The 22,359-nt window shown below is 41.2% G+C and overlaps 1 protein-coding gene across 19 annotated transcripts in view; it reads right to left on the bottom strand.

Annotated features, from left to right (window-relative positions):
• PTPRF (protein tyrosine phosphatase receptor type F) overlaps positions 1-22,359 on the bottom strand; it is a 378,483-nt gene that overhangs the window by 185,929 nt on the left and 170,195 nt on the right. For all 19 annotated transcript variants that reach the window (XM_032117430.1, XM_032117429.1, XM_032117435.1 and 16 more), the window contains 2 exons: positions 9,801-9,946; positions 6,962-7,103 (listed from right to left, as the gene is read on the bottom strand). In XM_032117430.1, the coding sequence (XP_031973321.1) occupies positions 6,962-7,103; positions 9,801-9,946 (288 nt within the window). The remainder of the gene's footprint in view (positions 1-6,961; positions 7,104-9,800; positions 9,947-22,359) is intronic.

Here is a 22,359-nt window from a genome sequence, read left to right as displayed (position 1 = left end):
TTAATCTAACCTGTCTGATTTCAAACTGGAACAGAGAGGCAGAAGCAGTCATCTGGCCATCCCTGGCCTCAGCTGGGAGATGGCAACCCACAGGGACACCTCTCCAGCAGGACAGAAACCTGCCTGCATGAGCATATCCCTGCCAGAGAGTTAAACTCATCTGCTTGTGCCTCATTTACCTATTGGAATAGGCTGAACGTTTTGACAGCAGAGCAGCACTAGAACAGCCTGACACACTTTTCATGACAATCTCCCAGGAAGCTCTAAGGTAACACAAAGTGAGAAGAAAGCTGTCTCAACACCCTGAGCCAAAGAACAGAGAGAAAATAACGTCCAGGACTCAATTATTCATTTTCTTAAAAGACAGAAGATACCAGTAGGTTGCCACAAGGCTCTGAATAAACCCCCATGTTTCTGAATATCTTCATGAGGGATTTCAGAAATGGAGCAAATAAAATGGAGGCAACTGCTACTGGCAACAAAATTTCTTAGCTGAACATGATTTCCAGTACCAAAGTCAGCACTTACAAACTGTTAAATAAACTTGGAATAAATCAATTGTGTGAGACCAGAAGCTCTGAGAAGTCTTTTACAGGATATAACTGCACAATTACAACTTCAAGCTACTTGGCACTATGATCCCTGTGTTACAGCTTTTGCAGAATTCTGTAGAATATATTCTTCTTGTTTGTTTGACACCTAAAGTTCACTTGTTTCTATCTGGAAAGCCCTTCCCAAATTGCAGGTGCTGCTTTTGGGCATTGCAATACCACTGAAACTTGGCTGCTAAGAATGTGACAACACCTCATCCCGTTAGAGAAGTCATCTCATAGGACCTCGTTTGAGAGGTAATATGCAGAAACAGCCATTTGCTGCAAAAGAAAAACGTTGTCAAGATTAAGAGGTCAATACCTATTCAGACACAAGGTTTTATGGGAGTGCACAGCTCCAAAAGGTTCAGCTTGGCATTAACAATGTGATATTTCATATAAAACATTTCAAAGGTTATATTTCTTGCTTCATAAACTTGTGGAATGAACCTGGATGTTAACCTTAGTGCATGGCAGTCTTCTGAGGGAACTTGCTATCACAGATACATTACATGGTTATGTGCCATTAGTTAATCATTTAAACAGAGATAAGAAATGGAAATTATGGCATTTGGGTCTGATACATTCTAAAGATCTGCTGACTCTCCTGTTTGAAGGAGAGACCAACAACAGTTAAAACTTTTCTTCACCTGAGAAAATTACTTCTTTGTCTTTCTTTCACAGCCAAGAAAGTCTTTCTTGTTAAATATTATAAGAATAAACTATAAGAGCGGGACTAATGTTCTTACTGAATCCAATCTTTGAAAGCAAATAAATATAATTTGCATAGAACCATGAGGTTCACACCTGGATTAAAATGATAGGTGCTCTATAGATACCAAAACTTCAGTAGCTGAAAGAGTTTTTCAGATACCATGGCAGTCTAGGTTTTGGCAGCATGGCACATAATGGTGATACAAGTAAAACAGTCTCTGTAAATTTTCGTGGTCTAACTGAAGCTGATCACAAATTCTCCTCAATCTGCATGCAGTGGGACCAAGAGACCACCCCTTTCCCCTTGAAGAATCCTTTTAGCCACTGGTCAGTACCTGGGAAACAACTGGAGTTGTTAGCATGATGACAGGGCTCCTAAACTGACCCAACCAATACTAGGCAACCTGCTGTCAAGCAGCACAATGCACTCTTTCCTTATGAACACTGTTTATGCTTTAATAGCACAAGTCCACATGAGCTCAGATTCAGATTCTTTTAGCTGACAACCTGAACTTTGCAATGAGGCCACCATGAGTAGTTGGCTTCATGTTTCTCTTTTTAACAAGCATGGGACATGCCAAGACCCAATGAAAAGCAGACAGACTCAGGCTTCTTTATTTCTCTGTGCATCACTGCACGTTAGGACATTTCCCTAAGCAGGGAAGTACGTGGAGTCTCACTGCACTGGAGCTCTTGGCAAAGCAATAGTTATAGAGGTCCATGAACTGCCTGCCTCCTACAGGAAGGAAGTGCTATTGGGATTGCTTGTGTACAGAGCTAAGAACAGGAGTAGGACCTCTGCAGTAGGATCACAGCAGTCTTTCTTCCCTGGGAGAGACCAAAGGATGTTGAAACAGTTAATTAACATGAAACACGTAGAAGAAAGACCTGTCCTCTCTTGACCAGAGACACAAAGAAAATAGTACCAATCCCAGGAGCAGCAGAGCACAGGAAGCCTTAATTCATTTACAGAGTCAGAATGAGTGCACGCAAATAGATTCCATTTCCATTCTGTAATCGTCTCAACTTTACAACAAATTGCAAGAAATTCTTCCTGGCGAAAAGATGCAAAAGCAGTGAAGCCAAAGTACAGTGATCTAACTGATCCTTTTGTAACTAACCAAAGATAAACAAGGATTAAACATAGCTAACTTCTGTTTACTATTCCAATGACAAAAATCACTTTTAGATGAATGTTTACAAAAAGGGCATATTGGTTCAGGCCTTCTGAGACCTGGCTCTCTGCAGAAATCATTTGTAACAGTCAAATGTTTACCATTTACAGCATTTCAAACAGGGTAACCCCAGGAACTGGAATGCAGCTGGCAGATGGTGAAAGAAATTAAGCTCATGACATGGTTCAGTAAACAGCAAATTACGATATGGTAGAAGTGCTTGCCACCCCAGACAACTGCTGCACTCGGGAACTTTCTAGGTGTGCTAGTTTTGGCTGGGATAGACTTAAATTTCCTCATAGTAAGAAGAAAATTAACCCCGTTGTATGGGGCTGTGTTTTGGATTTGTGCTGAGCACAGTGTTGATACCACGAGGATGTTTCAGTTCACGGTAAAACACGACACCAGGGCTGCAGTGAAACACTCCAAAACTTCCCTGACTTCTGTCAGCACAAAGCCAGCCAGGAAAACTTAACTTGCCAGGTTACCTTGAGACTGAAACCCCTGTGCAAGCAACCCCTCCTCGGCTCCTCTGTCTGTCCTCTTTACCAGGAGCTGCTCTCCTGTGGAGCCTGGCAGCACTCTCCAGGCAAATAACTACATGCCACATGATTAGGAGTCTGGGATAGAGGCATAGGGGATTTGCATAGATCTAGAATGGAAATTGGAGATGGTATTTTCATTTAACCTACTTAAAAACAAAGGGAAACAAAACTGAATATATTTAGTGTCACTTGGATACGACTGTATGCTCTGGATTACAAGGGAGTGAAAAAAGACTGCTTGTAAAGCATTAAAGGACCAGCTGCAATCAACTGGCTTTCCAGTTCTGGAAATCAAAACTGAATGTCCCAGTTGGAAAGCCCTGGGAGAAGGGACTGATAACATACTTTGTATTTGAGCCTCCCTTCTCTTCCAAAGAATCGATATATTTTTCCCTGCCCCTTGAAGACCTTTTTTTCCACTGCTTTTCCTTATCTTCCTGTTGGGTGGAAACTGCTGGAAAACAGTGACTGAAGGCATCCTTTGGTGTACATAGAGGCAACTAGAGACAAACACTGTTACCATCGCCTTCCCAATACAGCTGCAATGCAGAGCATATAAAGAGCCTCATGGAAGGACATCATGGACTTCTGCACTCCTGCCATCAGCCTGTTGCTATGTTCTTGCATGCTGGCATCCTTCCTACTTATATTTCATATAGCCTATTTAAAATGTTCTGTAATTCTCAACATTACCACTGAATAATATATTTATTAATTTGTTAGTGCCACTAACTGTCCCTGAGGCTTTTCTTGAGAATGTGTGTCAGCTTATTGATTCTAGCCTTCCCCCTCTCTGCACTGCCTTCCTCCTCTGCCAAGCAGAAACATACTTCTGTGCTGCTTCAGGTCATAATTGGAAAAAAGATAGAAATGTTCAATATGACTCATACATAATTCAGCTTATCAGCTACCCAGGAGAAATGAGAAGAGAAGGTATACGCATGTCTATTTCTTCTGCTATCAACAGGAGAAATAATTTCCAGTTACACAAAGTATACGTAGTTTGGTCACAACAGGATTTGCAGTTAGAAGGGAAAAATGAGAGACATGGAAGCAAAGAACAAAAGGGCAGTAGGGAACTGAACTGTTAAAAGAGATTCACTTATGTGAGAATTCCTGATTCCCCTGGAAGACTGGATTCATGCTTCTCTCTTAATATTCAGAATTAAATAAGCTGGCAATTAGAAAGAATAACCTGCTTTTGATCTGTAAAACATCGCAGAAATCTAAATAAAATAAAGCTCCAGCTTAGTTAGCTACAAAGACATCTAATAACAGCCTGGTAAACCCTAACTGTGACTTCTGGATTTAATGTTAAGGCCTATGTTCTAAAGGCAAATTGTGAAGAAGCATTAAAACTTACTGTTATAAAGGATTTTTAATGTCAAAATCAATACATGCTGTGTATTTAGCAGCATGTAACCACGAGGACGTCTATGATAAGCTTTGTCATGCACCAGGGACCACTGCATTAGTCAAGTTCTTGAAAGGAAGTGCAGAATGTCTGTATCATTCAAACTGCCATCTGAGACCAATTACAGAAATTATTTTAACCCCAAAAGCAGAGGGAAAAATCCAATCCTAGTTGACAGTCTTGAGAGTATCAAGGGTTCCACATAAAATGTGTCATTTACAAATACCTCTAGAAAACTCATGTTAAAAAAGTGATGGCATAACAGAGAAGCTGGGCACTTAGCACTATTTTTTGGAAGCCTTTGAAAGTAAACAACCACAACCAGGGCACTGAGTTGCAATATCTACTTTGCCAATGTGTAAACAAAGGAATATTAATAGTAATTAAAAAAAAATCATATTCATAAAATGCATAAACATCATAATCTCTATTAGACAATGCAGAAAAATAAGATAACATGACTGAAAAATTCAGAGCTGTCCGTAGAAAAGTCTCAGAAAGGGCAATGTAAAACATTTTTTTTCTTAAATATAAATACATCATAACAGAATTCATCTTCCTTGTCAGTGAAGCCAACATAAAAGGCACATGTAGCTCTCCATCCTCACAGTCAAGCTCACAACTCTATGCATGAGCACATACAAATCGTTAGGCAGCAAATGTTTCTTAATTTTGCCCATTACAAGACTGCACAGCAAGGGGTCGATACTTTTCAGTTTGAGTGGAAAACACAGCCTCCCCAGCCTGCAGATCGTTTTTGACCTTATGGGATCATGTTCAACAATCATTACTCCCAATTAAAGGAATTTTCCAAACAGAAAAGCAGGCTCAGTGCTTGACTGCTACTGACTTCTGCTTCTGCAGCTCCTAAATTGTGTGCCCGCATGTCTTTTCCTGTCTGTGGTGTTTCCTAACATTCCCTATTTTTGTGGTGGTCTGCAAGTTTTACCTCATCAGGAAATCAGCAGGAACACCATGGAGCTAAGAAATACTGTTGTGCTCCTTGATGCAAGGCATGTCTCTGTGGGCCTTTGAACACTTAACACAGAGCAAATAAATTATTAGCGTGTGTGTGCATGTGCATACATATCCAAGATACATAAAGGCAACTATAACCAAAGGAAACAGGAATCTGCATGGAAGAGTTTGGTATTGAAGCATCCAGTATCACAAAAATCCAGTTGCAGGAAGCATTTAAATGCAGATCTGCACATAAACTGCTGAAAGAGCTCCACTGAGCTTTATGCACTTGCATACACGGCTGCAAAGGCAAGAAGTAACAAAAAGAATTTGATCTTTGTCCCCCAATAATTTTCAAGTCTATAGCACCTATAGATTATTCTTAATAATACTATTACTGGAGAGCAAACTGATCTTTAAGATGCCCCACCTCCAGAAACAAGATACACAATCACATCAGGTATTGAATGATTTCTATGATTCCCATCACCACGGTGCCTGAGCACATTACAGTTGTTTAATGTATTCTTTGTCACAGAGCAGAGAGGAAAATATGATTACCTCTATGCTATAAATGGGGATGGGAGAACAAGGAACAATAGGCAACTTGTCATGTGAGGCTGGCACACTCACCACCAGGATAACCAGTCTCCTCTGGTTCAAAATCCTACAACAATAAACACTTTCCAGTCTCGTTTTTTCATTACTTAGAAGTTTCTGCATGAATCTATAAACAATAAGCAATTTGCCTAAGCCTTTTTCTGCTTGTAAGGGGTAAAAATGCAAGGGGTAAAAATCCATTCAGCCAAATGCCCCGGATTTGTAACACCTCAGTACATTTACAAAATCCTATACATAAACAAATGATAGAACACACTGATAAGCTGGAAAAACCCCACCTTTCCTTAAAAGCAAACAATAATTCTGACAATTTAATATTTAAAAAATCAACTGTTCACATGCCTGGTTTTATCTAATAAACTTTTTCCACAAAATATTCCATTCAGCAGACACAACATAGCAAGCGAAATAAAACCTACTCATATAGGAGACAAGGAGGAAAATCTACTCTTTAACAGAAGAGTCAGAATTGTAAGTCGTGAGTACAGTGAAAAATAAACACAACTACATTTCACATCAAATTCTAAACCTGAAGAGTAACCTGAATATCTGTGCGCTGATTTAATCCAGAAGGTTCAGCAACATAGATTAAGTTTCTGATTGTCAGATACAATACTTGGATACCCTGAAGATGGGTATTACATCAAAGCAAACAGATGAGGAAAGTATACAAATGTCTCTGTAGATAGCTCTTCAAGTCAGAAATGACACCTCTCAATCAGACAGCAAAAACACTCTAAAGAAAGTTCAGAATCTGCAATCCTTCCATGATTGTCTCAAAAATATGAGGTTCTATTATAGGAAAAAATAGAGCAACTGATACAGGAAGCTTTACCAAATCAAGCTAGAATATCACCACACCATTTAAATGCAGCACATCAACATGTAGCTGCCAAAGCCGTGTCTCCTGCCACTTTAGGCATGCAAAAACTTCCCCCTTACCTTCTAACACTGTTAACTTGGCACTCGTGTTTATCTCCCCAACACTATTGGTGGCTGTGCACTCATAGATAGCTTCATCTCGATGAACGCGCAGGGGCTGTATCCGCAGAACTGATCCTGATCCATCATCAAACTCGATAACCTTTGAAAATGGAAAAAAAGCACTTCTTTACTGGTATCTTCTGCAACAAACAATGGAAGTCAAAAGAATTCAGGGCTTGAAAAACAAAAACCAAACCAAAACAAGCCCTGTCTAAAATACTATGCAGTAAGTTAAGTGTTCCAAATCCAGTAACACAAAAATTTCAGTGTCAAGAACATATTTGTCCTCTGAGGAGGCCAGAACAAATGAAGATCCAATGAGGTTCTTTATGGATCAATTAAAGTTGACAAATTATCAACCTGGTAATAAAGATGTGAATCTGATGATTTAAAACATCTGAGCCATATTTGCACTAATGATTTTACTAATCACTGATAACAATTTAGTGCCAACTTTCACCTTGATGGAAGAGGAGAATGATATACTCCTGTGGGATTGCCAGGGAAACAGTAACAAAATGTGAATAAAACCTGAAGCACCTACAATGCATGCTAACTCCAGCAGAGTGAGGGGTTTTAGTGTCCCTCAGCACTGAGTACTTTGCAACTCTGGCATAATCAACAATGATGTAATTACACTTCCTTCCCCAGCATAATAAATTAAGTCTTTAATAAATCATTGCCTTTCCATCCATTCTGCTAAGCTGCAAAATGCATTACTCTGACTTATACATGGAAGAAAAAGGTATTTATTAGTTTGTAGCTGGATCACTATATGCTATTTCTTAACACCGAGGCAGTGAAGGCACAGCCTCAAGGCACTGTTAATGCCAAACTCACCCTTCTCCTATTACAGAGTACAGCAAAAGTTAGAAATACTACCTGATCTGCAGATGGTGACAGCATGAGGCAAAGGCAGAAGCCCCCCAATCCCATCCCTTGGGAACTGAGGAGGGAGATGAAGAGACTTAAGGGATCCTTCGTTCCAGACACAGATGTCAGCCTAGAGCCTGTTCTACCACCATGCAGAACTTTTACCTTATTTTCAAGGGCCTGTTTAGGAGCACTTCCCACAGCATAAAGATCAAAAGAGAAAACAGAAAGGAAAAAAGCAATGCACCACAAGACTCTGCAGTGACAGGAGAAATAGGAAGAAATCAAAAGGTAACCAAGGCCACCAAAAAAATCTGTTACTCCCTATGCTGGAATAGCCCTTCTGTTTCAAGTAGCAGAAACAGCTTGTAGAAACCCCTAATAGAGAGTCACGTAAACAAAGAGGAATATGAATATCACCACAATACACTTAAAATAATGATTTTTAAAAAATATTAATTTTTAAATTAAGTATGAAACTGTGACAAAATGCTAAATGGTTACAAAGGACATGGCTACTGCCAAATTTTAAAACAAGACAAAGTCAGCTACAGAGATTAATTCACTTCAGTGATAAGGACTAAAAAGGACTAAAAGATGAAACAGCAGAAAGGCTCTTTTGGCCTCACTATCCTTTGAACAAACACTGTGTGATAGGAACAGAGCTACAACTACTAAGGGCCAGACAGACACTGAGACCAAAATGTTGTTCATTTGCTAATGATGGATACCTCTTCTGTGTCACAACTTAGCATGCATGTATCAGATTTCGTTTTTTCTCCATTTAAACTTAATTCCAAGTTTTCCCTAATTAAGACTAGTAATGAAGTAAAATTAATAGTTATCTAGCAAAAAAAAAAAAAAAAAAATTAAAAATTATTCACTATCTCCTGACACAAACTATGTATCCAAACTGATGTGAACAAAGGTATGAAATTGCTCATATAAATGCATTTAATATGGCATAGCCCTCTGGTCAGCCACAACAAGCACCAAATTCACTATAAAGGTTGTGTCTACTCAAAAATTAGAATGTTTAAATAGTTACTACACAACAAAACCTTTACCAGGGAAAAATAACAGTGTAAAACAAGATTAAAATTGATTGCTTTAATCAAGGTTTTCTGCTCACATATAAAATCATGATTAAAACTGGTGACTTGAATCAATCCATTCTGGGCAGCAAAGTCATCTTGTGCTCCAGTCAGAAAAGCAAAAACATCAAAGACAGGGGATTAGAAGAAAGGCAGCAGAATTGTAGAAGGGTCACATTTCCAAGGGCAGTTTTAGAGAAGGGAGCCCAACACCAAAAAAGGAAAGTGGAGAAAAAGGTGGAGAAAGTCAGTGAAAATATATTTACTATTTTAAATATGAACCAAATTGGACGCTTTTCCCAAGACGTTTCTGATACCTGCTCTTCTCCCTTCATTTCTCTCATACTTTAGCTCCCAGCAAAATCAATTAACCCTTCACCATTCCCCTTCCAAGCACATTTGTGGGAGGGATGTCAGTAGCCATCACTTAAAAAGATTTCCAGTAGTGTTTTGGCATCTCACTTTTGAATCCCACTGGGGATAGTAGGTCAAAGAGGTGCCTTATAAATTCTGGTAATGAAACCAGAAAAAGTATTGCTAGATCCAACTGTTATCTGCCATCCAATTCTCTGTAAGCCCCAGTCTCCCATCTGAAGGAGGATGTCCTGTTGGTGTGTTTCCAGCATCACGCTCAAAGGACACCACCTGCTCTACAGATTGCATTGCTGCAGGGAAGGAAACTTGCTTTACACTAAAGCTCTACACTCTGTATTGTAGTGACGAAGAGATACCCAGGTTGCAGTGATGATTATTGTGCAATTAAGACCTGTGAGGATTAGACTGATTACCGAATTTTCGGGTTTGGGCTTTTTTTTTCTTTCGGTAATTACCTCAAACCGCTGAGAACTGACTTTCTTCCCCTTCTTCATCCACGTGATACGAGGTTTGGGCTCTCCTGTTGCCTGACACACAAAAGAGGCCACTCCTCCAGAAATCCCAATCTGATCTTCAGGAGCTTTCATAAACGTTGGCTTGCCTGGAAAAATAACCAAATCACCCCCATGAGGACATAACATCAGATAAGCATGGAACGTGTCATGTTAATCTAAACTGTAACATAATTGGTGCTCTTACTACAAATCCAGGTTGAATGGCCTCGGCCACACAAATTCAGTGCAGACTGCAATGTGACAAGGACAGTTTCTGCTTGAGTACCTTTTTCTCCTGAAATAAGTCCATCTGGCTTGCCTATAAATGAGGGCAATAGAAGGCTCCCCCAGCCTCCTGGGCATTCATTCAGGTATATGACAATTTGGAACCATTTTTACGGTTTATTTTTTTAATAAATGGATTTTTGCAGGTTTGTACTGTGGTTATAGCACCGGAGATTACAGAACAGCTGACATACCAAACCTATGAAATGTACCATACCTTGACATTACTTTTACTGAAAGCTGTTAACACATCCATAAAAATCAAAAGACATGGTTTTAAGTATACAAATAACAACCTTTAGTTTCATTTTAAATGTGAACTGACATAAAAATTCTACAGTTTAAGTATCTGGAAACCTACAGAGGCTAGCCTATGCTTGTTAAGAAACTAATCACTAGAAGTGAAAGTCAGCAAAGAAACTGAAGTGGTATTCAGACATGAAAGACTCGGCAAAAATTTAAAAAAAAAAAGGTATCATATAATATTTCATAAAAATACAGCTGTGTCTTCTGGATTTGCATAACAGATTCAGATAGATAAAACTATGCATCCAGGTTGAATGGTTGTATTTTTCTGTACTCACTGTATGGGAAAATTTTGCACTATGTGATCTGAGGATCATCTTGAAAAACTGCTTTGTCCTCATGAGAAGCATTTGATGATCCCATATTCCTATAAAGCACTAAAACATTTAACTCCACAGGGAGAGTTAACAGAGTCCACCCATGATGTCATTCCACGCACAGGTCACACTATGGCCATGTTTCAAACACACTTCAGATCTACCACTTCATGATGAACCTGACCTATAAACGGGTCAGAGACAGCTGCTGGCACATAGAAAGGAGCCTGAGTAAGTGAAGAAGCCTGTTCAACCCCAAGATACAACACCATTGACCCCAGCAGAGCTGCTGGTGGTTCCATACCTTCACATTCTGGACACATCCACGAGTGTGGCCTTGAGGGAGAGGGGGATGACCTCTGTCAGCCCAGATGCTTTGAACTCTAGACAAACTGAGGGCTGGACTTCCCTGATCTAGGAAGAATACAAATTCAGCAATCCCAAAAGAAGACAGCCTTTAAATGCATTTTCCTAACGTATGAGAGGTTTAAATTCTATGGGTGCAGCTGGAATTACAGCTGAGCCAGGCAGGCAGTGGCAGCTACTGAAGAGGGCAGGGGCAGTGCTCTGCTCCTCATTGCCTTCTCCTCCCCTCCCTGCCTCCAGACAGACACTGGCACATGAACCTCTACAAGGAGTTCCAGGATCATCAAAGCCTCTGTGAAACAGATTTGGGCTCCTAACCTGGCAGAAAGATGCTTTTTCTTCTTTTCCAAGCAGGGCAAGGAGCACAGTGGCTCAGGGCAGGATCAGGCAGAGCTCAGGAGCACTGAAGACAGCGCCTCTCTCTCAGCAGCTGTGGAGCACAATTCACCCTCAAATATTCAAACAGCAGTCCCTGAAGACTTTGCTGAAATCGTGGCACCTCCCAGACCCCAGTTCCACCTTTTGGTTTACCCCACACTAACGGCTTACACTGACCCCTGTCCCAGCGGTGTGGCATGGTGTGACAACACACAGAGCTGCTCGACCAAGTGAACTAATTCAATCCTTCCTGCACTTGACAAAGCCCAGAGACCAGGCTCTGCCTTGCTCCAATGCATGTGTCCCAGGCCAGGGAGACTGCCAAAGGCCCAGGATGCTTCTTGTTTCTCTCACGTGGCACCACTGCCTGCTAGGGGTGTCAGGGTGTGCTGCAAGACGGTCTTTGTGAGGAGAGGTCAGGGCTGCCCTGTGCGGGACACAGCAGTCCCACAGCATGGCATAGCCAGGCTCATCATGGCGGTGCCTCTGTGGTAACAGGTTAAGAAGGCACAAAAACACCTCACAGCTGTGAGAAATGAGATTAAAAGAGTGAGAAACAGCCCTGTGAGCACCCAGCCTGAGAGAGATGAGGAGCTCCGGGTGCCTGAGCCCATGGAGACACCACACTGAAGCAGGTATTTCCTGGCAGCCCACAGCCAGGCCTGCAGCTGGCTGAGGACAACCTACCCGTTTCACAGTGAAGAACAAGGCCAGACCAGGTCATCACCACCTGGAGAGCCACCCAGCAGCTGAGGCCACATGGAGCAGAGAGGGACTGGTGGTGAGGCACTGCGGAGGCAGCAGCACAGCAGAGCCCTTCAAAACCTGCAACATCCGATGTTCGACACGGGCTGTGCTCGTGCGCTGGGGAGCCACCAAGCACCCACGTGGGGACACGCCAGCCCCGACCCCGGCTGATCTGGAGGTCACAGCTGAGACACTACAATGCACACCTGGACCTCCGCTATTGCTGCTTGCTCAGCCTGATTTCCAAAAGGCCCTGGCAGACGGCAGAGCCACCAAGGTCAGCACTGCCTGTGCTGAAGTAGATACACATGCTCTGTCCTCAGCAAGCTTCTTTGAAGGAGTATCACAGACCTGGCCTCACCACAAAAATTCCTCAAGAAAGTGTACTGAATTATGCCATCCTTGTTGAAGAGAGCCCCAGGACTGTGCTCAAAACCCAGAAAATGCCTTTTAAGACATGATAGCTGCTGTCTGAAGGCTTTGGCACATTGTCCTGACATGAACAACAAGCAATTATTAAGTCTGCTTGCTTAACTGATGCTGATTCCACATATTTACTCATCTATAATCATGTATATTTTTACTTAGTTTGTATTTACATATATCTCTGTTTATTCACCTCTCATCTATTCCAGAGAAATTTTAATTTACCATTCAGGCTGCTAGTGATGGCATTGTGATTGACTGTTTTCCTATGCAGTGTGCTGAGCTGATGTCTTGTATTGCACTTCAGCAGTTGATTTGGTTTTTGGATTTTCTGTTATTTACTCTGTGATCTTAGTAAAATAGTGTAATTTTTTTTCAAATGGCAAATACAGCAGAATCCAAAAACTTTTGTCCTTGAAGAATACAAGGCAATTAGATCTCTGACTTTATACTTACTCCCCAGCTCATACACTGAGGGCTTACTTTACTTTTGTACATTTAAAAAAAATCAATTCTATTAAAACCAGAACAAAAGGAAACTGAATGTTCACCTGCTGTAAAACCTAAAAAACCTGCTGCCTTGATTTTACATTGCTGCAATGAATCTTTTCCCCCTGCACATTTAATTGAGTGACACTGATTTCTGGAAACCATCTAAATCCTCCGAGACTGGTCACAGAAGTACACCTGTATATAAACCAAATTCTCAAAAGGTTATTTCTACAAAGGCATTTTAAACATGTCTATGCCCTGAAGTTTTGAAATGGAAGGAAAGTACTAATTAAGCAACCTATAATCCTGAGTCCTGGCCCCAGGACAATAGAGTAGGGCATGAGCATACATATTTTTATACTGATTGGTAACTGTTACAGCAAATCCCAAAACTTATCTCAGTGAGAGCTAACACAAGTGCAACAGAGCATCCATTAAACTCTTGGTGTCTGTGAAAAATGCACGTTAAGTGGACTAGACAGCCTCCACATCTCCCCTCCAACCAACATCTCTGCTGAGAGGAAGCTGCCGTGAGACTATCATTAGTTACCTCCAAGGGGCAACACTGGGGATAGGGCCAGATCATGGTACAAGCTGTCCTTTTAGCCCATTTTGAGTATTTGCAGTCTTAGGGTAGCCCTAGAAAGAGTCAGAAAAAATAAGGATGTACTGAAAATACAAAAGTAACCTACATGTTGTCTTTTCCTGCTCCTTAAATTCAAAATGACCAGAGTGTACATAGAAGATTATGCATGTATGAAGTTTTAAGTTAACTGTTTGCTGCCCAAACATGCTACAAATAAATACAAGGAACTGAATGGTTTATCTGCAGTGAAAACCTGTCCTTTCCCCGATGACCTGTGGACCAAAGCTGAAGATTTTCTGTTGAAACCTTAAGGGGGGGGGGGGGGGTGGCTGAGGGGAAAGGAAAAAAAGCTATTGTATTTCAAAGACAAATCTCTGAAATATCAGCTTGAGAGAACCTCCCAAGCAAGTCTTGGATGACAGCAGTGAGAGGTGCTGGATGGCTGGGTGCCCATCACACCCACCTTCGCTTACTCCATCGCATGGAGTAACAACTCCAGGATGGCATAGCTCCCTTAAGTCGAAACTACTCCAGTCTTTCTCTCCCTAGCCTCTCTGCTCAGTGACAGATCCCTGGAGCACATTCAGGCCTCACCCTCTAAACTAATTCTTGCTCCTCACTTCAAAACCAAGTTCCTATTACACCAGGAGCAGAAGTCACTGCTCTCATTTCTATTCACTCATAAGCTTCAGGCAGGAGAATGGGAAAACTTTCACCTTCTTGGCTGAAATTTTCCGTGCTTGCTCTTTGCTCAAAACTGAATTATTCTAGAAAGCTTATGGGAACAACACAGTTCTGAGGAGGAAGACTGTAAAAAACAGAGTATTTCTTTCTGTTGTAAGAAACTGGTTTGATCTTATTTGGCTGGGGGCAGAAAAGTAACAACTTGCTCAGACATGCTCTCCATTGAGAAATTAAAAAAAAAACCCCAAAAAACATTTCAGAAGAAAAGGACTTCCCTTTCACATTTGGTAGTGTTGAAAAAGCCACTTGCCGAGCAAGCACAGATTTGTGGATAATCCTATAAAGTGAATCTCAAGGAGGGCCTCATAGGGTGGAAGAGATGCTAGCAGAGATTTAGATACACACTGCTCTACTGAACTACCCAGGAGAAACAGCAGAAAACTCATGCAGTGTCCCAAGCTGGGCATGTGATACGTTCAAAAGAAAAGCTCCTTTGAATTTATTTTAAAAGATCCACAAGAACAAGCAAAGAAAGCCAGAGACAGTCAGGTATGCTCTAATCAACATGGCTGTTATCTGCCCTTCTGGCAAAAGCAAGTGAGATGGGTTTGGGAGGAGGACCTGAAACCCTCAAAGACAGAACCTCAGGTCTCCTGGAGAGCCACTGACACCTTTCCTACAGGGCAGCCCAGAGCCAGGCACTGCCAGCCATGAAGATGCCTCTCTCACTTATATGTTATCTATAAAATCACTGTTGCTCCCTGCTATTCTAGAAAATTTGTTGTGAAACAATTCTTATGTATTGGAAAACCATCTCAGCACCTCTTTTAAAATTTGCTCTACTCAACATCTGTAGAAGAAAAATAAAATTTCAGTTCCCTTTTCCAGGTTTTCCTTTCTTTACCAGAGAAGTTCAGAGTCACTTCATTACATGCATTGTTTTTAGGCTGTGCAACTTCTTAGTGAACCCAAAGGGCTTTCCCAGGGAGAAAAGTACCTCTTGCCAAATTTCCTTCAAGGCTGAGGACAGAGCTGCAGCCTCCCTCTAACTTGGCAAGGTGTCTTTTATGTGAACCATGGTCTTTGAGGAGTAACATATGACCTGTGTTACCTGACTTGAATACTAGCCAGATCCTTGAAAAATAATGCTGGGTCCTGCATACTTAGCATAGGTCCTTGCATTTTGATACACATTTAGCACACAATTGCCACATAAAATATGTTTCCTTGTAATTCTGTAAGAGGCAAAAATTTCAAGTGGCTGAAACATAATATATGCCAACATAAATATACATAATACACACAAATGTTAACTTGTTTTATTTCACAGACCCATCATTTTCTTAAAATAAATGGGAAAATTAAATGGAATCCTGATGCATTTTCAGTATTTAGCACCCACATCAAATATTCCTCAACCAAAAAATTTAATTCAAGGACTGGCAACATAATGCTCCTTCTGTTCTTGTGGATGCCATTTTCCAAAGGGTCGCACACAGGTTTGAGGAAAAATGAATTACTGAACACATCTGCAATTAGGTGTTCTATGAACACTCATCTGCTGTGAGAGATTTTAAAGAAAAATATCTCTGTCCTCATGGAGCAAGTTCTCACTACTCTAAATAGATGGGCAGCCAAAAATAAGACTTGTGTTGTAGGAGAGGGAAGCTTATATTTTTATCCAAAAGCTTTTACGACTTGAGTTAAATTAAGATTGGAAGTAGACTCCTCTGTGAAGAAAAAAATGACAGTTGCAATATAGGATGAACTGGATAAGGACATACAATAGGCACGGGCAATCTTATTTAGGTGCCTGGGCTAAATGAATACTAAGAAATTACTGACACCAGAATGAACAGATCACAATGAAATTAGCTCCTGAGCCTGGAAATTGTGAAATTCAGGTTTTAATCTCTGCCTTTAACCTTCCCTGTCACATATAGAAAGGCAAAACTGTGCCTCGCCTTCCACTGTACAACCTACCTGCTGTTCTCACATGGCTGCTGTCAGGACGAATATGCAAAAAATGATGATGTGGCTCAGTTATAACACTGGGAAGAAACCAACAATGACACAGACCTTCTCATGTTCATGACTGACTTTGAAGTGGAAATAAAGTGGTCTAGAAGACAGAGGTGGCCCATGCTTTTATATACAGCAAAAGTATTTTTCTTGGTTTCCTTTACGACCCTGGATGATTGATACCTGTGCATGGATGGATGCCTACTGGAAAGATACTCTGGTGAAAACTTATCAGTGATTCTTCTTCTAAGCATCCATTGCAGGGCAGGAGACAAGTCAGGGGGCTCTCCAGCTATCCTTTAGTATCCTTAAGCTTTCCTTTCAATGTACCCACCACTGTTTAAATGTAGTTCCTGCCCCTTTGTGATTATTAGGAATGCTGTTTGGCAAAATACAAGTTTTCAAACTTGCACTTTTTATTCTTGGATAATTTATACGTAGGAAGAGCCTGTTTTAGCCTTGTAATAGCATTCCTTTAACAACAGCTTACTAAAGCCTCTGTGGGTCTCAGTGAGCAGAATGCTAATTCATTCCTTGTTTCTCCTGGTTTGGTTTTATTTCACTAAGATGACAGCACTTTGTAAATGAAACTTTTGTCCTTTATTGTTTGGTGCAAAGTACTTCTTAAATAAATGCAAATGTATATGGTAGGGTGTTGCATGCTCAGATCTTACACAATTTTCTTTTTATCTAGGGTATGGATCATAACCCTTTCTCCCACCCACTTAACAAAAACACTTAACTGCACCCCAATCACAGAAAATAGCACTCTGAATTCAACATATTCCTCAGATCAATCTGAATTACAGGTTACCTCATGTTACCTGTATATCTCTTTTTTTTTAAATCATCTTATTTTATTATGTTTTAATGTTTAAGAGATTCCCAACAGCGAGGACAAATGATTCTGCTACTTCAATCCAATTTTAGTGGTTGAGTTTTCCAGCTTCAAGTGTGAATGTCCATGATAATCAAATCTACAAACATTATCTCAGAGCAAGTTGCATTTCTCCTCGCCTTCTTCTCCTGACTTCCATGAAGTTACTCAGAGATAACTTCTGAGTTTGTACAAAATGAAATCAAATAAAGTGAATGATTCATATCCAAAATTACAAGAAGTAGATCTTTTAACATGTTCAATGACCTCTGTAACCTTCAGTAAAGAAACTACATTACAAAAATAACAAAAGCAGTCATCCAGCAGAAGCTGTGCTTCTCCCTGAACACCAGCAGGAAACACAATGAACTAAGATTCAAGGCACTCATTTCAGCAGGCAAGACCCACGGTGCTTTGTTTATCTGGAGTAAGCTTAACTAAAGAAGAATGCAAAGGGACATGTTAGGTTAGGTTAAACATATACATTTATCAGCATCTGTAATGACTTAAGCTCAGAAATTCTTACCATCTTCAATTCCTGCTCTTTCACCATCTTGGCAAACAGGCTCTTTCCTGAGCATAAGCCCAGTGGAAAGGCTAAGCCTTTGACAGGGCTGAGGTGTCTCTGCAGACACACAGTAGGAACCCTCCACACCCAGACAGGCGTTTTCAAGCCCCCTTTTCCCAACCTAGGATTTATACTTGTGAGTTTAAGTCAAAATCAAGTATTTTTAAATTTCTCTTGAAGAAACATCTAAAAACCTCCTGCGTCCTGTGTACTTCTAGTTCCATGTCTGGACAGTTACACATACATCAGCCCTTCACCAACTCAGAAACTCAGCCTTCCCTGTTAAATGCTGATGTTTGGATAAACCTGCTTATTCCACAGCAATAGGGGTTAAAAGCCATTAGCTCACTCAAGTGTTAAGGCCATGATTACTGGATATTAATAAACTACAGCAACAGCCTGTCATCATAGTATTGCACTTGAGTAAATTTCTAATTCTGTCTCTTTATGAATCATGGAAATTGTTGACAAAGTTTAAACGCCTAAAATTAACTGACGATACTGAACCAGAATTGTATCAGGCAGCCATCACACGAGGATGCTGTGCAAGGCACATTCTGGGTGCTGATTTATTTGTGGAGTTTTATGCAGACAACTTAGACCTTAACGCAGTGGGGAGGTGGTTTTTCTCCATATCACATCTGCAGGGGGCTTACAGATTTTGCACACAGGGTGGCAAATTTTCTCCGTTACTTTTCCAGGCTGTTGTAATTGCAATGTCTTTCTCAAAGTGCCTGGCTGGCTATCAGTGTGAGCTGCTTTACATCTCAGTAGGAAAATCCCTAACTCTGGCTAATCCCTGGGCTATGACTGACTCTTGTCCATGGGAAGGGGGTGGAGGGGAAATAAATCAATTCCTATACTATTACATCATTCTTACTTGCTTCCAATACCTGCAGTAATATGTAACAAAAAAAATAAATTCCAAGAAGCATAAAGCAGTCCTGCATACAACTGAAGAATAGTGATTAAAAACAAAGCAGAAAAACAGCCCAGTAAAACATTGTTCTAGAACCAGAGGTTGTCTTCATTTCCCATCCTCTGCTTTTACGTTTCCCTAGAGCACTCACAGCTTGTGTGTGCAGCCTGTTACGTATTTTGGGGAAAAGCCAGAGCTATATATGGGTTCAGCTTTAACTTCCCAGCATTTATACAAAGCATAACACAGAGCAGAAAAAACAAAGGAGAGCAGAGAAGCGCTGCTCTAACTGCAGACCTTCCAGCAGCCTCACAGAATGGTGTTCTGCTTTAATTTAAAACTGAAACCTGAAGTCAAATTTCCACCTGGTAATAGCTTAAAGGCACTTCCAATTAACTTGGTAATACACACTTTCTGAGTTAATAAATTTTTCAGCCTCTGTGTTTAATACAATTAAGCATTTGGGCCTGTGGCCTTAGACCTTATTCAGCTTGGGAAAGGATTGCAGGGAGACTGTCTCCAATTATCACCATTTACACAATATTCACGTAAGGGCTTTCAAATGCACACATATAGAACATTCATTTAATCATACACAAAATTCAGTACCTGAATTCAGGCTGCCTCTCTCTTGCACACAATACGTACAAGGGACAAGAGAGTAAAGCCCCCATCTACGGGGCTCTGCAACCATCACCACACTGCCTGATGCAGCACAGAACAGCTGTGCCTGATCCTAGCAACTTACTTTTCCTTCCAAAACTGCATTTTGTTATTTGCAAATTTCTTCAAAACTTCAAAGTTAATAAAGCATATTGCACAGTGTAAAGAACCCGCTAAGATATGCAGAACCAGGAAACAGACAAAACTGAAATCTTGTGCTTGAAAAAACATGAAAATTAATTTTGCCAGCATGCCTACCACATTAAACACCACTTTTTTTTTTACACAAAAGGATTAAAAGGTTTTAATCCTTTTTTTGCAAGCAGCTAGTTCTTGATTCAGTAGTTCAAAAGGCTTTGCCAAGTTCAGGTTTTTCCTCTGCTTTTAAGAACTAAAAGCGAGTGCAAACCTTATTTTGTAAACAGATACCACAGTAGAATGATTTTAACAGAACTGGGTACCAGAATAAGTGACCTCTTCAGAATATTTGTCACTAAAGCAAAGGCATTCTGGGTTCTCAGGAAGGGACCTGCATTTCATTTTAATGCCACTGTATGTTGCTCTGTCCTCCTCCTATAGAAATGAACCAAATTCCTGCCCCTACCTGGTAAAGAGGAAGACTTTCTGCTTAATGATAAGTGAGTGCATGCTGGCAGTTCTGTAATACAGTAATTTTATTTTTTTTTCTATTTGTGTCAACTGCTTTATCATGCAGCAGCTGTAGTACAGTCTTCAGAAAACCACGAAATACAATTTCCACATTTAAATGTTTACCAGAGCAAGGACTTAGACATCCAAGCAAAATACTCTCAATTAGGGGAAAGAAAAAAGTAGATCACAGAATGTTCTCAGTTGAAAGGGACCCATAAGTATCATCAAGTCCAACTCTCAAGTGAATGGCCCAAATGGGTATTAAACCCACAACCCTGGCATTATCAGCACCATGCTCTAGCCAACTAAGTTAGTCTCAGGGTCTCAATCATTTTGACTCAAAATTCCCCGAAAAACAGGTCTATTTCTCCATTAAAAGGCTTCCTCCAAGTCAGACTCCTTGGAAGCTTGGATAGAGGTTCAAAAATGAAGGTTTGAACACTTCTGGGAGACACCACTGAGCATTTTTTACCCAGTAATGATGTATTTTGCGATGGCTAAATGAAGGCACAGAGTCTCACACAACTCAAAAGCCCTTTGAGCAGAGTTTTGGTGTCAGGGCTACCACCTCCACCTGGCAGCCAGACTGTGCTGCCAGGGGGCTGCTGAGCAATTCCAACCCTCCACATCAGAAGACAAGAACTACATAGAGTGTCACGGCCATGCTGTGCAGCACCTGGGGGCTGCAGGGAGACCGAGATGTGATAGAGCCAGGGAAACTCCAGAAGCCACTGTGTCCTGTCCAGGAACCCCCCGAGTTCTCTCCCCAAATGGCTCTATATGTAAATGAAAACCCCTGATTCCACGTAACACAATGGATGTCCAAACCCCACAGTAAAGAGAACCAGTGACACACGCCAGAGATTTAGAGTTTTACAGCTGCCACGACCCAGCTCTGCCCTGTGCACAGAGCAGCTGCTTCATCCCAGCAGGTGCCTGGTCTCCTCTACCACCCAGGGTTTTGTGGTTCCGAAAAGGCTGAGTTCTAAAAAAGCATCAAAATTAATCACCTTTATGTATGTTGCATTCTTGATTTAATTTTTCTAGTATCCATTCCTTGCTGTGGTATGAATTCAACAGATAAAATGAAAATCTCTTTTCACTTTAATAACTTTTCTCTGTGTAGACAGCTCAGCCTCTGCTTCTAAACCGAATTCCTTAAATCTCCAGCTACCAGGCATGGTTGCAGATTTTATTTTTCTGAGGCCTTCCACTTGCACCAAACTTTTACTTGATTTCACCCAGTTATGCACAGAGTTGAAAGAAATGCAGAAAACCAAGGTCCACGTGGAAAGGTTACCATTCGCTGCACTGTAAAATGTGGCTGTGGCCACCAAGTTTATCCTGAAGCCTTGCAGATCATACAGTGGGACCACAACTGAACTTTCAAAAGAGTTTGAACTTCCAGAGCTGGCCAGGGATGTGTGTACAGGCTGGAGGGTGCACTGCAGAGGAAAGGCTGCACACAGGACCTGTGGGGCTGGGGAGCCACTCCAGCGGGTGGCACTAGGGCTGCTGGGGAACCCAGTTATGCCACAGGCTCCACAGCAGCGCACGGCTTGGCAGGGACTGATCTGTCTAAAGGAGAAAAACCTTCTATGTCATGAATTATCTCTTTTTCAGCACCTCTGACAGTATCTGTATCTCTGGGAAAACGGAAAACCAGTTAACATCATCACTGCAGTAGGTATCTTGGCAAGGCAGTGAATATATTCCATCAGGGAGAGGGTATTTGAGACGGTGTACTTTAACCTCACCAAGCCAGAACACTGCCTGCTAACCCAGAAACGAACTCCCCTAGTTAAAAACACCAAAAGTATAATCCACACTTCCTTAGCAGTACATATTCCTTACTCACCATGGAATCCTACACTGCAGGTCACAGACCTCACTGTGACACCAGCTCCTGCAGTACCAACTCTTGGAACATTAGCAGACCAAAATCCAACAAAGTGGTGGCAGGAAGTTACAGCATATTGACTAAACCCAGAGAAACTGGCACTCCTGACATGACCTTTCAGGCTGGGTACCCTTCAGCATCTGCCTTCCCTGAGACAACCTTACTGCTTCCTATTGCACTCGGAGCCATGAGCCAGGTCAGCTGGCAGAGTGCCTGAAGAGTCATGTTTACCAAGCAGGAGCTCGGTAGAAAGACTGGGAATGTCTATGAAAAATGAAGAGCATCCCAATAGCTCCTGCCATTTTTTGGCTTGTATTCTCTCATACACTGTAA

Source organism: Corvus moneduloides, chromosome 9 (assembly GCF_009650955.1).
Source record: "Corvus moneduloides isolate bCorMon1 chromosome 9, bCorMon1.pri, whole genome shotgun sequence".
Lineage (NCBI taxonomy): Eukaryota > Metazoa > Chordata > Aves > Passeriformes > Corvidae > Corvus > Corvus moneduloides.
Note: the sequence above shows the minus strand (reverse complement) of the source record. Positions and strands in the feature narration are given on the sequence as shown.